General features: G+C 44.7%; 1 protein-coding gene across 1 annotated transcript in view; it reads right to left on the bottom strand.

Annotated features, from left to right (window-relative positions):
• RORA (RAR related orphan receptor A) overlaps positions 1-935 on the bottom strand; it is a 549,615-nt gene extending 548,680 nt beyond the window's left edge. The window contains exon 1 of the mRNA XM_075069562.1: positions 712-935. Within this exon, the coding sequence (XP_074925663.1) occupies positions 712-883 (172 nt within the window). The 5' untranslated portion in view covers positions 884-935. The remainder of the gene's footprint in view (positions 1-711) is intronic.
• Between the last annotated feature and the right edge of the window lie 13,952 nt (positions 936-14,887).

The following is a 14,887-nucleotide window of genomic DNA, read 5'->3' as shown; positions in this document are numbered from 1 at the left end:
TGTTTGCAATATCTTGTGACTGGGAGTGGAGGGGAGAAAAATCCATAAGATCAGGAAGATCCTTCTCTGCAAAGTTGTGCACCTTCAAGAAACGCCAGGAGACCATCAACTTTTGGGAGTGATTTTTTTTTTTAAACACACCGAAGAAACAAATTAAAAAAAAACAGCATGCAAAAGAGTGGAGCAGTAAATCGCAGAGCGGCAACCTCCTAATTAATCAGCGAGATCACATAAAACTCCCCCATTCCAACAACAAACCTCAGCACATCAGAGAAGAAACTGTCAAAAGGAGAGAGAAAAGGAAAGGGTGGGGGAGAAGGACACTGAAGCTTTAAAAGTTTGTTTCCTTGAATTCTAATAATCCCGCGGGGGGGTTGTTTTGTGTTTTAATTATGTAATTTCAGGGCCATAGTTCCCATCTGAGTTTTGCAGGCGATAAACGGGGAAACGGGAAAGCACCGAGCAGCTCTCGCTCTCTCTCTTTCAATATTTTTCCTCCAGTCTGTCCCTCCTCCTGCAGCAATTAGAAGGAGCTGCAAAAGTTTGCCAGATTGCATGGAGAGGGGAGTTGCTTTTCTGTGCCTGGCTCCCAATAAATCCCCTGGTTTATGCCCAGTGGTTTAATTGCTACATTTCCCTTTCTCTCCTACCCCCTCTCTCTATTCCCACTCTCCCTATCCCAGCGCTCCCCCCTTCCCCAAGTCTCCCTACCTCTGCTGCCGCTGCTGCTGGAGTAGCTCTGCCTACGGACTGGAGCCGGTGCTTCGCTTTTCCGGGCAGGCTCCAGGTTGACCGGGGTGTCCCTGGCCCCGGCGGCCGGCTCGGAGACGCTGCTGCCCGGCTCGGTGGTGACTGGATCGGGGGCTGCCGGAGCGGACTCCATGTTTTTCCCGCTGTAGATGGCTTGGAGATGGCGAGCTCCTGCACTCCCTCTATCTTCTGTTTGCAGCGCGACTCTATGGTCGGCGGCGGCGGCGGCGGCTGCAGCGGGGAGAGCGCGAGTCGGAGCCGGATGGGAGGCGAGCGCGCCGGGCTGTGACCACAGGCAGCGCTAGCGAGAGCCCCGCGTCCCCCCGCCGTCGCCGCCACGCGCGGCGCAGGCTGTCCAGCCCCGACACGGGGGCGGGGGGCCCTCGCTGCACCGCCCGCGGGGACACGCCCAGGCCAAGGCACCCGGCTTATGGGTCAGGGAGCGGGCTGCTCCCGTTGGTACCACGCGTGTCCCGCCCCCACGGGGCTCGGCCAGGAATGGCCTCCAGCAAAGGCTCCCCTCCCCCCAGGGGTTCTGGCAATGCCCCCCTCCCGGGGCAGGCGCCAGGGATCAGGGTGAAGTGCGACAGGGGAGGGGAAATGCAGCGCTGGACAAGGTGCCGCCTGCCAGCCCCCAGCAGCTTCAGTCCCCAGGGCCTGAGTAGGAATAGCCTCCCCTGAGATTTAGGTCCCCAGCTCCCTGCTAGCATGGCATGAGGCTGAGGTTGTGGCTGCTGTAGCAGATGCCAGTGGCGGGGAGGGGGAATGAAGTCTCATCACTACCTCCCCCTGTACCACGTTTCCCCCCAAAAAACACCTTCCAGGGCTCCTGAACCCGGTCACCCACTCTGTTGTGCTCTCCCCCTTTTCAGCCAGGGCCCTTGGAAGAGGAAAAGCCTCCACAGCAGAGACTTCCTTGCTGGGATAGGAGCTGAAGCAGCAACAGGGCATGCCAGGTGGGGCAGGTGTCGCACAACTCATGCGAGACTCTGGCACACATCTGCACAACAGGCAAAATCTTACAGTCCCCATCCCCTTCTCTCACATACACCAAATTAAGACACTTTCTAGTGAAATACCCTTTAGCCTAGGGGAAGGTGCCAACAGTTGGGAGCTAGAAGACCATGAGTTGCAGTCTCATTTCTTCTAAAATCTATTTCTGCTGCTTTTCACAATCTTTATTACTGACCAAGGACTCATAGAGTGGAGTCGCATCATACACGCATTTAACTTACGTCAATTCAACTATACGCGCTTGGCAAAAAAAAAGAAAAATTACAATTTAAATATAGTAGTGCGGGCGATTCTGCCCACCATTCCGTTCAATGAGCGTATGCCCCAGAGTGAGCGTGAGATGGGAGATGTGAATCTGCTGTTCCCTCAGTTGGTATCAGTTCCCACATGCCTCTCATAGCATGAGCATCTCACCACGCTGAGTGTGATTCTGTTGTTTAAAGATACGTATTTTTTGTACTACACGGCCCCTAAATGCAAGCCAGCTACTTCATCTGGTGCTCAACCAAAGAAATAGTGATCTGTTCCAACACTGGAGGAAAAACTGGTTGTGTTGGACTTACGGAGAGACGGTCTGTCAGTCTCCAATGTGGCGTGTAAATATGGCCACAATGAATCTAGCATCCGTGCCATCAAGATTCAAGAGAGAGAAATTCGTCAAGCCATGGCATCAAGTGCTCCTACAACTGCAAAGATGACAAGCCAAGTGCATGATAAGACTTTAGGGAAGACTGAAAAGGCATTAAACTTATGGCTGGAAGACACGAACCATAAACGTGCCTATCAATGGCAACATGTTGCGAGAAAAGGCTCTTAACCTCTACACGCTGTTCAAACCTCCCACCGAACAGGGACAGCCTTCTGATGAGAAGGAATGCAAAGCCAGCCAAGGTTGGCTTAACAGTTTTAGGAACCATTTCAACCTCAAAAACGTGCAGACTACTAGTGAAGCTGCATCTGCCAATGATGAGCCAGCAAGAGCCTACCCGGAACAATTAAAGAAAATTATAGAAGAAAAGGGCTATCTTCTGGAACAAGTTTTTAATGCTGACAAGACCAGGCTCTTCTGGAAAAAAATGCCCAAGCGCACTTACACTTCGAAATCAGAAAGACAAGCCCCTGGCTTCAAAGCAGCTAAAGATCGTGTGATTGTTTTGTTGTGTGGCAATGCGGCTGGGCATTTAATAAAGCCGAGCTTGCTGTACAGGGCTACAAATCCCCGTGCCCTAAAAGGCAAATTTGCTGAAGTGTTCCAAGCAGCGAAACACTTGAATGATTTAATTTCTGAATACAATCCCTCTATGGAACAAAGCCTCTAAATCACACGTAGTATTACGGACTATTTGAGATCATATCAAGAAATGTTTGAGCAGCTCAAGAAACAACAGGGACAGTTGCCGATCACCATGTTCTTCAAGACAAAACAACCAGCAGCAGATGAGCCTACGCAATCAATTTCTCAAGCTGAACGAGAGCCAACCACTTCATCTACAATTCGCTCTCCATCACCTCCGTCTCCTGGATCAACATCAAGCCCTGATGACCCCTCAGTAATGTTGTCAGGAGACGAGGAAGACTAGTCATCAGAGTGTGTACAGCACCCATCTTCATCGTCTCATCTTTCATCATACAGGCGCTGTACTAATCATCGCCATCATTCATCATCATCACACCACCATTGTCATAGCCATCGTATCACCATTATCATCATCATCGTAGACTAGCAAGAATATGCAAGATGAGTAGAGTGGTTAGATTTACTGTTTTTCTTTTTTATTCTTTCATTCTCTCTCTCTTTTATGTAATTAAAAATACTGTAAAATTATATTTTGCATATGTACTCTATTATATGCTGTACATTACTGTATACATTTATACATCCAGTATTACTGTACAGGGTTGTATACACAAAACCATGTACAGTATACAGTAACTCCTCACTTAGTCAGCCCGGTTAAAGTTGTTTCCGTTGTTACGTTGCTGATCAATTGGGGAACATGCTCGTTTAAAGTTGTGTAATGCTCCCTTCTAACACTGTTTGGCAGGCGCCTGCTTTGTCCACCGCTTGCAGGAAGAGCAGCCCGTTACAGCTAGCTGGTCGGGGCTTGGAACCAGGGTGGACTGGCAGCCCCGCTATCTGCTCCCTGCTCCCCTAAGCTCCCTGTGCAGCAGCTGCCAAGCAGGCTAGCAATTGCAGCTATCCCTCCCCCCAGCGCCATGTGCTGCTCCTGCCCTCTGCCCTGGAGCTGCTCTCCAAGCCTCCTGCTTGCTGTGCACAGAGGCGGCTTCAGGCCCCAGCACACTGAGCGCGTGCTTGGGGCGGCATGCCGCGGGGGGTGCTCTGCCGGTTGCCAGAAGGGCAGCAGGCAGGGTGTCTTCGGTGGCATGCCTGCGGAGGGTCCGCTGGTCCCACGGCTTCGGTGGACCTCCCACAGGCATGCCTGCGGAGGGTCCGCTGGTCCCGCGGCTCCACCGGAGTCACGGGACCGGCAACCGGCAGAGCGCCCCCCACGGCATGACTCCGTGCTTGAGGCGGCGAAATGTCTAGAGCCACCTCTGGCTGTGCAGGAGGGGCGGCTAATGTCAGGGTGTCCCCTACCCCCTGCTCCTACACCCTTCTTACCCCTTCTTCTCCATATGGAGCAGGATGGGGACATGGATGGAAAGAGATACAGAGAGTCTGGGGCAGCAGCTGCTCTCTCAACTTCCTGATCCACTTAAAAAGACAATGCCCTTAAGAGTGAGTCAGGGGCAATGTGTATTTCTCTCTCTCTCTCTCACACACACACACAAGGTATACGTCTGTCTCTGTCTGCTATGCTGTCTCCTCTCCCTTCCATTTCTGCTGCCTTGTAGTGTGAGAGGCTACATTAACAATGTGTTAATCCTTGAAGGCTCAGCCTAGTCCTAGTTCATCATTTAGAACAGGGGTTCTCAAACTGGGGGGGGTCAGGATCCCTCAGGGGGTCATGAGGTTATTACATAGGAGGGTCGTGAACTGTCAGCCTTCACCCCAAGCCCTACTTTGCCTCCAGCATTTATAATGGTGTTAAATATATAAAAAAGTATTTGTAATTTATATTGGGGGAGGGTTCGCACTCAGAGGCTTGCTACATGAAAGGGGTCAGCAGTACAAAAGTATGAAAACCACTGATTTAGCAGCAAGGCATTCCTTGGGAAATATCCCACCCTCTTCCACCCTTCACCATCTCAACCAAGCTTCACAATTATCATAGCTGTGAACAGTATTAAATTATTTTTTAAAACGTATAGTGTGTGTGTGTGTGTGTGTGTGTAGACTGTTTGTAAGCACTACTCCAACCACTACACCATGCCCTGCATCAGAGCCAGGAAAAGAACCCATGAATCCCAACAGCCAACATTCACAACTGTCTTTCATATTGTTGTATGACATGCTGTTTGACATGTACAGCTCTAGGGGCTTGTTCAGAAATTGGACAACATCCTACTCTACTGCCAGTTGTTCTTTTAGCTCATGTGTAAAATATCTTGGCTGTGGATCTGAAGGTTCTGGGTTTAAACCCACTGACCACCTCTGCAGGGGGGGAAAATAACCATATCCCAATGCAAACGTACAATGGGGCTGAACTGAGATTGTAGTGTATGTTAGGAAGAGACAGAGAGCAGCATAAGAATGATTTTGCCTTTGTCACCAGAGAATGCATAAACTCCAGAAGGTCAGAACTTTATTTAATAACCTCACCATTCATTGCCCCCAAAGGCTACAAAGCTTTTTCGCTTGCATCACCATTCTGAGACCAGTATTAGAGGAGTAGCCATGTTAGTCTGGATCTGTAAAAGCAGCAAAGAATCCTGTGGCACCTTATAAACTAACAGATGTTTTGGAGCATGCGCTTTCGTGGGTGAATACCCACTTCGTCGGATGCATGTAGTGGAAATTTCCAGGGGCAGGTATATATATGCAAGCAAGCTAGAGATAACGAGGTTAGTTCAACTGGGGAGGATGAGGCCCTGTTCTAGCAGTTGAGGTGTGAAAACCAAGGGAGGAGAAACTGGTTTTGTAGTTGGCAAGCCATTCACAGTCTTTGTTTAATCCTGAGCTGATGGTGTCAAATTTGCAGATGAACTGAAGCTCAGCAGTTTCTCTTTGAAGTCTGGTCCTGAAGTTTTTTTGCTGCAGGATGGCCACCTTAAGGTCTGCTATAGTGTGGCCAGGGAGGTTGAAGTGTTCTCCTACAGGTTTTTGTATATTGCCATTCCTAATATCTGATTTGCGTCCATTTATCCTTTTCCGTAGAGACTGTCCAGTTTGGCCGATGTACATAGCAGAGGGGCATTGCAGACCAGCTCAGCTTAGTGGGGTCAGAAGTTGTTCCCATCTAATGGATGTTTCGTGGCCTCTCTATGGTGCAAGTTTAGTGGGTTTGAGTTGCAACTCCCTACATCATGACCAGGGCCGGCTTTAGGAACTGCAGGGCGCAATTTGAATACCCGGCAGTGGTCCAGGTCTTTGGCAGCACTTCGGCAGCGGGGGTCCTTCACTCGCTCCAGACCACCACCACCAAAATGCCGCCAAAGACCCGGAGCGAGTGAAGGAACCCCTGCCGCCCAAGACCCGGATCACCACCGGGTATGTAAAAAAAAATTAAAAAGGTGTGTAAAGCATGGCGCCCTCTTAGGCATGGGGCTCGATTCCGGGGAATTGGGGGAATTGGCCTAAAGCTGGCCCTGATCATGACTCTCTTTTTACTAACTGGCAGACTCAGAAAAGAAACCAAGAATTGCATATGCCACAGAAACTGTTACCCCTAACGAAAGTTTCTTCCACCTCCCGGATCCAGGTTGAGGCCCGCTGACAAGGCAATGTATGTTGGGAAGCTTGCCTTATTCATAAAAAGAGGACTTCAGTCCTCAAGACTGTCAAATCAATGCCTTTCACCAGCACTGGAAACAATGGGACTACATGTGAGGGTAAGGATTACGCACATGAGTTTTTGAAGGCACGATGCTTTTAGAATACCATATACTTTCAATAATCAGGGATCTTTGTTTGTTGTTTATATATATGTGTGTGTGTGTGTGTGTATATACACACACATACTCACACACAAACAGAGATTGAATACACTCATCCTATTTATGGATAAATATTTTTCATGTAGCCTTCATTTTTTCTGCTTGCAAAACTAAACAAATCAAAAAGTTATTGTGTTCCTTTTAAAGGAGAAAAAAGAAGAGAGTGTGTCATTGACGGCTGTGGTAGGACAACATAGAGTAGAGTTTGGTTGTTGGAAAATGAGGTTTCTGCAAAAACTAAAAATAAGGGAAAACAGACCAGAGGAGAAAGTGCTAGTGTTTGTAACAGGGATTTGAATCAATGCACAACAGAGATTCTCTCTCAACACCACCTCTCCTCTATAACTCAGGAGGAGCAAGAATCAGCTAAGGCAGGGCTAGAGCCTAAAGTAACAGCTCAAAAGGCAATATCTCTTTACTGGAGTGTTTCAGTAACATCCACACAAGAAATGGACAAAGCGGCTCTGTTGCTCAGTAAAAACAGAAGACAAAGCCTCTGGAGAACCTAATTTCAGTGTCAGAGAAACAATAGCTGCAGGAGCTTCCTCACATTTTATATAATTGGGGACAAACAACCATTACTGCAGTCAGACTATGGGGCATTATGTCAGGGGCACTGAAATAGATTATTGCTCAAATTAGCTCCCTAACTAGGCTGCTATCAAGCAGCCCTTGACGATCTTGCAAGCTCAAGCATGGAACAAACAAGCAAGCAGCTGAGCCCACTTCACTACCACATACACAAGGTCAGTGGGAGGCCACAGACACATACACCTCTCCTCTTCCCCAGGAACCCTTAAACACCATTTCTATGCTTCTCTGACCAATTTTGTGACTACCCAAGTGAAGTTGGCTGCCTGCAACTTCATCATTCTGTAGGGAAAGCTTGAGCTACAGCCAAATATCCTTAAACAAAGCAAAGGAAGGAAGGAAGGAGGGCTACATTTTGAGCTGATATTGCACTGGCAGGACCAGTATTATTTCCTCAAGATTAGTGAAAATAATTAGGAACAATAAAAAAGCCTATTTTTGGATCCCACATAATTCCCTCCACCAGTAGTGCCAGCAGCACTGGATTTCAGTGACTGAAAGGAAAGGAGTATTAGGAAAGAAGCAAAGGTGGCAATGGGGAAAGAAAAGAAATGGATTTGAAGAGGGAGAAGAGCAGAGGTACATTATTCTAATAAACACTGACACTGCAACATTCCCTCACACTGTCAGTCCCTAAGGTCAAGTGTCCAGCTGGATTTATATATAGTGATATAAAGAGAGTTGGTCAGAAATTTCCCGAGAAAACAATGTTTTCTTTCCAAAAGTGCCGATTTGCTGAAACAAACTGTTGGCCAAATCTATTACAAATTTGATGAAATGTTAGTAAAAACGCAAGCAAATTTCCATTGCCAGTCCCTGATTCCCAGCTGTCCCCAAAGATTTCCTTTTGAGAATACCATGTTTCACTGTTTCCAAAACAAAATTTTCAAGGGTCTTCAGTTCACAAGAAATTTCAAGTCAATAGGCTTTTGTCCTAATTCAGAACAAAATCAAATTGCAAAATACCAAAATTTTTTACGAATCAAAATTCCTGTTTCAGCCAGCTCTAGGTACATTGAGTATCACTAGGCCCACAGCCAGCCTTAGACCTATGTGACTTATAGATAAGGTGACCACACATACAATTTTGGCCAGGACAGTCCCATTTTAAAACTGTGTCTTGGATGTCTTAACTTTTTTGGCAAATGTGGGCATTTGTCCCATTTGGTCTCTCCAGTTGCAAGTTGCTCTGATCAGTTGATGAAGAAATGGAACAAATGCTCACTTTTGCCCACTCTATTCCCCCTTAGGGGGGCATGGAGGAACATTTTGGGAGGCCAGCAGCGACATAAGGCACTGGGTGGCAAGGCTCAGGCAGGCAGCCCAGGGCAGTGCAAGGCTCAGGCAATCAGCCCCAGCCCCGGGTGGCATGGAGCTTGGGCAAGCAGCAACACCAGGTGGCTCGGAACAGCCCTGTGTAGAATGGGGGGGAGTGGGGCCGGATCAGGCAAGCAGTGATGTCAGGTAGCTCAGGCCAGCCCTGAGAGGTGTCCCAATTTTACTTTGGTAAATATGGTCACACTACTTATAGAGCCCCGAGTAGTCCTCCTCACCATACAACAGACCATGTGCTAAGCCCCAAGCCATCCCCAGTTCTCTATCTGTAGGCCTTTCAGATACTTGTGGAAATGAGCCATGGGAGAAAAATCAAGTCCCTGAATGACCTGTCTCATGCTTTGTACTGAAAGTTAAATTCCTCTTCCATTTGTGGTTGTCAGGACCATGTAGGAAGCCAGGATCCTTCTCTATGATCCATGGAACTTCTTTAAACAGGTGAAATGGTGTTGCTGGCACAGACAGGTGTGCAGAGGAAGATGGGGATAAATGTTTGGTTGGAGAAGGTGCTACATAAGTTCCTGCAGATGTTATTTCCTTGTGGCCCCATTAAACCCAGCACCACCCTTGACAAGTTTCTGTAAGGGCATATTTCTCATAGCAAGATATATAAAAAATAAAATTGCATGCATTTTGCTGCTGATTCTGTAGATGCTATGTCAGAGAAGTTAGTACCTTTGCATAAACTATCATTCATTTTGGGAAAAATTGTGTAATTCAAGTATCACTGCATATATTAATTATTGGAACAATGTCTGCAGAACACAGAAATGAACCCACAGATGAGCAATGCACATCCACAGTGTGACGTAATGTAGGTGCACTGTCAAGGTGGTGACATAGTAGCATAACTGACTGAGAAGGAATAATGCATGTAGCCATCAAACACAACAGGTAGCATGTATCATCAGCAGCAATAGGGTGGGGCAGGCCAAAGTGTGGCAACCAGTCACTTCCTAAGGACTAAAACCATCATTTGAACAATAACTAGACAGCATCACTATGGCCTACTGTTTATGGCCCATCAATTTGCAGAACACACATTCTAAATTTGAGCCAGATAACGCTACATGACTAATGCAGCCATTTAGATGCTTTAACTTTAAGGAATGTCACACTAAAGTATACCCATACACCAGCTACTGTACTGTCCCACAACCTCCCTCTGTGTTCCCACTGGACTTCAGTGAGATCAGGCCACAGCACAGGATGGGCTCTAGCCAGCCTCATCCTTTCCCTGTTAGGGAACTGCTCATTGGTTGCATCCTATTAGCTTCCCAGTGCGTATCAGGAGGTGGGTTTCTACAGGATCCAAACCAAACAGATGGACAGAAGAGGTCTCAGTGAGATGACGAGGACTGCAGGAAAGGAGTTAGATATTGGAGATGGTGGGGGAGAGTAGTAGATAGTCAGGAGAAGCTAATTTCAGTCATCGATGGAGAGGGACCTGTGATGGGTCTTCAAATGTGTCAGTTCATATGTAGATGACTATATGAATTTATCTTGGCAATAGAAGGATATATTCACCTTTACATAATTCCCTCTTAAAATAAGCACTTGCACTGTGTGCAGCCATTCTTTGCTGCCATATCCTCAGGTGTGTATTTTAATGATTTATATAACTTAATTGAAATTGCTTTGCTGGTTAAAGTTGGCATTGCAATTACAATAGCAGACATGGCTTCCACATGAAATATCTGCTACCTGTCTGCACCTGAAAACAACTTTCTGTAACTTACCCAACCCATTAATCTCTAGCAAAAAATGCTGGTTACATGTCTGGAACCCAAACATTTGGCAGTAATTAAATAAGACCTTACTTTAGCAGAATTTTAAACATCTGCTCTAGGATAAAGGAGAAAAAATTGGAAAATAAAAGGAGAGCAATGTGAAGGGATAGGGAGAAGCATTGTGACTACATTATTAAAGCCTCTTCTTTCATATTTGTAACTATACATGAACACCTACAAATGTAACTAAATATTTATATAATGATGGGTGCTCTTTCCTCAGCCCCTAAATGAAGCAGAAGTGTGGACTGCTGACCTCAGATACAGCTCAGCAGAAGTCATTGGTTAGATTCTTTTTTGCAGTAGTCTCCTCTATGCCGTGCAAGCTCACAGTATAACCCATTAGTCTTCCTTCCACAAGCTCTTTGCTTGATAAGCCACTACTTTCATTTCCCTCTCCTGCAGTTTGGATTTGGATCCTTGCTGGATTCCTCATTTATTTTTGAAAATGGCTGAAACAGAGAATATGTAAATCAAATCCATTTTTTAGCACGCATCAATATACTAGTGACCATATTCACATTCAGTATTTCCTGATGTAAAGAGTGAATAGTAACAGCACCAACATATTTCTAATAGACCAATAGCCTTTCTCATTGAAGTAAGGCAAATGGCACAGTCATCTCTGTCTCCCACTGTTGGCTTTCTCAGTACCTTTTCTTTCATTGCTGTTTTCCTGCAATTTGTTCTTAAATTACTGAATATCATCCTGTAGGAAACTGAGCAGCTTTATGAGTTTCCACACAAATGGTGTCAAGCCTCTTGGCACAAAAAGTGGGAGTGTGCTAATAAAGTTTGTGAATAACAAAGCTGGGAGGTATTGTCAATACAGAGAAGGACTGGGATATCATACAGGAAGATCTGGATGACCTTGTAAACTGGAGTAATAGTAATAGGATGAAATTTAATAGTGAAAAGTGCAAGGTCATGCATTTAGGGATTAATAACAGAACTTTTGTTATAAACTGGGGATGCATCAGTGGAAGTAACAGAGGAGGAGAAGGACCTTGGAGTATTGGTTAATCACAGGTAATATGAGCCGCCAATGTGATATGGCCATTAAAAAAGTTAATGTGGTCTTTGGATGCAACAGGCGAGGTATTTCCAGTAGAGATAAGGTGTTAGTACCATTATACAAGGCACTGGTGAGACCTCATTTGGAATACTGTGTGCAGTTCTGGTCTCCCATGTTTAAGAAGGATGAATTCAAACTGAACAGGTACAGAGAAGGGCTACTAGGATGATCTGAGGAATGGAAAACCTGTCATATGAAAGGAGACTCAAAGAGCTTGGTTTGTTTAGCCTAACCAAAGAAGGCTGAGGGAGATCTGATTGCTCTCTACAAATACATCAGAGGAATAAATACCAGGGAGGGAGAGGAATTTATTTAAGCTCAGTACCACTGGACACAAGAACAAATGGATAAAACCGGCCATCACGAACTTTAGACTTGAATTAGACAAAGGTTCTAACCATCAGAGGAGTGAAATTCTGAACAGCCTTCCAAGGGGAGAAGTGGGGCAAAAGACATATCTGGTTTCAAGACTAAACTTAGTAACTTAGGAGGGATAGTATGATGGATAGCCTAATTTTGGCAATTAACTGATCTTTGACTATTAGCGGTAAATATGCCAATGGCTGTTGATGATGTTAGATGGGGTGGGATCTGAGTTACTACAGAGAATTCTTTCCGGGGTGTCTGGCTGGTGAGTCTTGCTCACATGGTCAGGGTTTAGCTGATCACTATATTTGGGGTTGGGAAGGAATTTTCCTCCAGACAGATTGGCAGAGGCCCTGGGGGGATTTCGCTTTCCTTTGCAGTGTGGTGCAAGAGTCACTTGCTGGAGGATTCTCTGCACCTTGAAGTCTTTAAACCATGATTTGAGGATTTCAACAGCTCAGGCATAGGTTAGGGGTTTATTACAGGCGTGGGTGGGTGAGATTCTGTGGCCTGCATTGGGCAGGAGATCAGACTAGAGTAGACGATCATAATGGTCCCTTCTGACCTTAAAGTCTATGACTCTATGACTCTTCCTCCCACAAAGTTGAGCTAATTGGATTGTGAAGAGCAATACAGCTTTTGTCAAACCCAAACTATCTGGTGAACCAAGTGAGGCATGGATAAGAAAATCTTAAAGGATGAATTTTTTCTCCTTAGAAGAGGGAAAAATCAGGTATTTTAACGAAGACCAGAAAAAGAGAGGCCATTTCTAAAAGATTTCAGAGATCAAACTATTTAAGTTTTGTTATTGTTTGTTTGCAATTAAATCCCTTTCATATATCTTAATTTTAACACAGTTTCCATTGACTAGCCATTTCCCCAAATGGAGTGTTGTTATGTAATTCAAATAGTTGGCTTATCCATTAAGTCTGAATGATAATTAGCACCTTTTATACAAAGGTTTTTGCAAAATACAGTTGGGCTAGCAAACTTTTGAGGGGATTTAAAGCTGGGATATAGGAAAAGTAGCTGCATTGTCATAAAACAGAGTTCTTATCACTACCTATGCATATATTGCTCAAATTGTACTGAGTGCCTACCATGCTCCCATTGAGCTTTGCCAGTGATACTCCTAAATATCTTATCAGAGAGTCAATATGTTCCAAGTTACTTTTTCTTTGGGGGAGATCTTGAAAACTCAAATAGTTCAAACTCACTTGGAAAGTTCAGTTGTATTCAAAATAAGAAAAACTCTACACTGATAAACCAACAGTATGTAAAAGCAGAAAGATTAGCGTATATTTTCATCAGTATTCCTAGTCCTGCATATAATGTAAGGCTGTAAAAATGGTACTTTACATTGTATTGTTCAAAAAACAGCATATAAATATGTAATTGAGGCAATAATTTCATAGGCCATGTTGTAATGCATCCACCCAAGGAGGCAGAGTGAAGACTAAATGCTTAGTAGTAGCTCTGGTATTTCCTGAATCTAGTGCTTAACTGCACAACCGCAATATTCTCCACAGAATGTATCTGGAATTTCTTAGGTGTATGAAAAGAAAGACTATTAAAAAGAAACCAGTGCAATTTTCAACCTACCTGAAGTCACAACCCTGTAGAACTCTGGCAGAGGAGCTTTTATGGTTTCCTATTGGGGATGGGGATGATGTTGAGGATGCAACCCTGTTCCTTAACCCCCCCAACCCTTGGTCGAGTCCTCTCCATTAACACTATTTTGTCTTTCAGCTAGCCTAAAACTTTAAAAATTGCACCCCTAATGTCTGAACCAAAAAATTACACTCCCTATCAGTCTCTTCAGCAGAAGCACAAAACTGAGATGTTGGGGTTTAGATTAGCATTAAAATTGAATTATGTCACAAAGACAGAGTTGAAAGCTGCAATTTTAATTTTAATTAATTATTCAGCTTTTACATAATAGTGGACTTAATTTAATTTATTTAACATGGTAGCTAGTAAAATATTTTTATTTGAAAATAAAAGAAGGAAGCTATCCACTGTGAGCAAAGGTCATCTAGAATGGCAAAAGTTATTGAAAATATATGTCCTCCGTTCTATGTAACTTGTAGAAAACTTAACATCACACAATTCAAAACCAGAGTTAGGACACAAAGTTAGATCCAGGGAAAGAGCATATAGGAAGACTGCATCTGAAACATAAAATGGAAAATCCACTCAGTCATTACATTTGCACTGAAAATAAACATATATATTCTTACTTAGTGAGATGCCAAAGTCAAGCAACCGGGCTTCATTATTTGAGTGATCATCTAATTATTTTCGCTCTAGCTTCACACAGCTGACATGATCTACAGTATGCAATCAGGTCTTATTACCAGGTTTTCAGGTAGTTAGAAAACTTTTGCGGGGGTGGGGTCGGGAGGAGGATCTGAACAGAGTTCTTCATGTACTGACAACCTAAAGGATCTGCAGGCAGTGCATTACCTATATAAGATACTATTAACGTCAGAGTTCCTTGTGTTTGTTACTTTTAGATGATAAATACATTGCATTCATATTCTGAGTCCGAAGCATCAGGCAGTGCACGCATGCGCACACTCACACCCACAAATCTGTGCCTGCAAGGAGGAAGACTCACTCATAATAGATATAATAATTCCAGTGTGTTGAAGGTTTACAAGGCAGGAAAAGCAGGTTATTTTCTCTCATTTATAGAGATGAGCGAGGGGAGAGGAAAGTAGCTACTGACCATACATAATGACAGTTATAATAATAAGAAAACAGGCAGGATTCCTGTGACTTGTTTTCACTATGATGGTTTCTACATGCCTAGTGTGTAATGGAGTATCTAATGGCTGCTTGATAGCCTACATACAAAGAGTCCGTGACTTCGGTCCAATTCCCAGTAGACATATGTTCACATCAT

The sequence above is a fragment of the Chelonoidis abingdonii genome, chromosome 9, assembly GCF_003597395.2.
Source record: "Chelonoidis abingdonii isolate Lonesome George chromosome 9, CheloAbing_2.0, whole genome shotgun sequence".
Classification (NCBI taxonomy): Eukaryota; Metazoa; Chordata; order Testudines; family Testudinidae; genus Chelonoidis; species Chelonoidis abingdonii.
The sequence above is the reverse complement of the archived record's forward strand: the minus strand, read 5'-3'. Positions and strand labels throughout refer to the sequence as shown.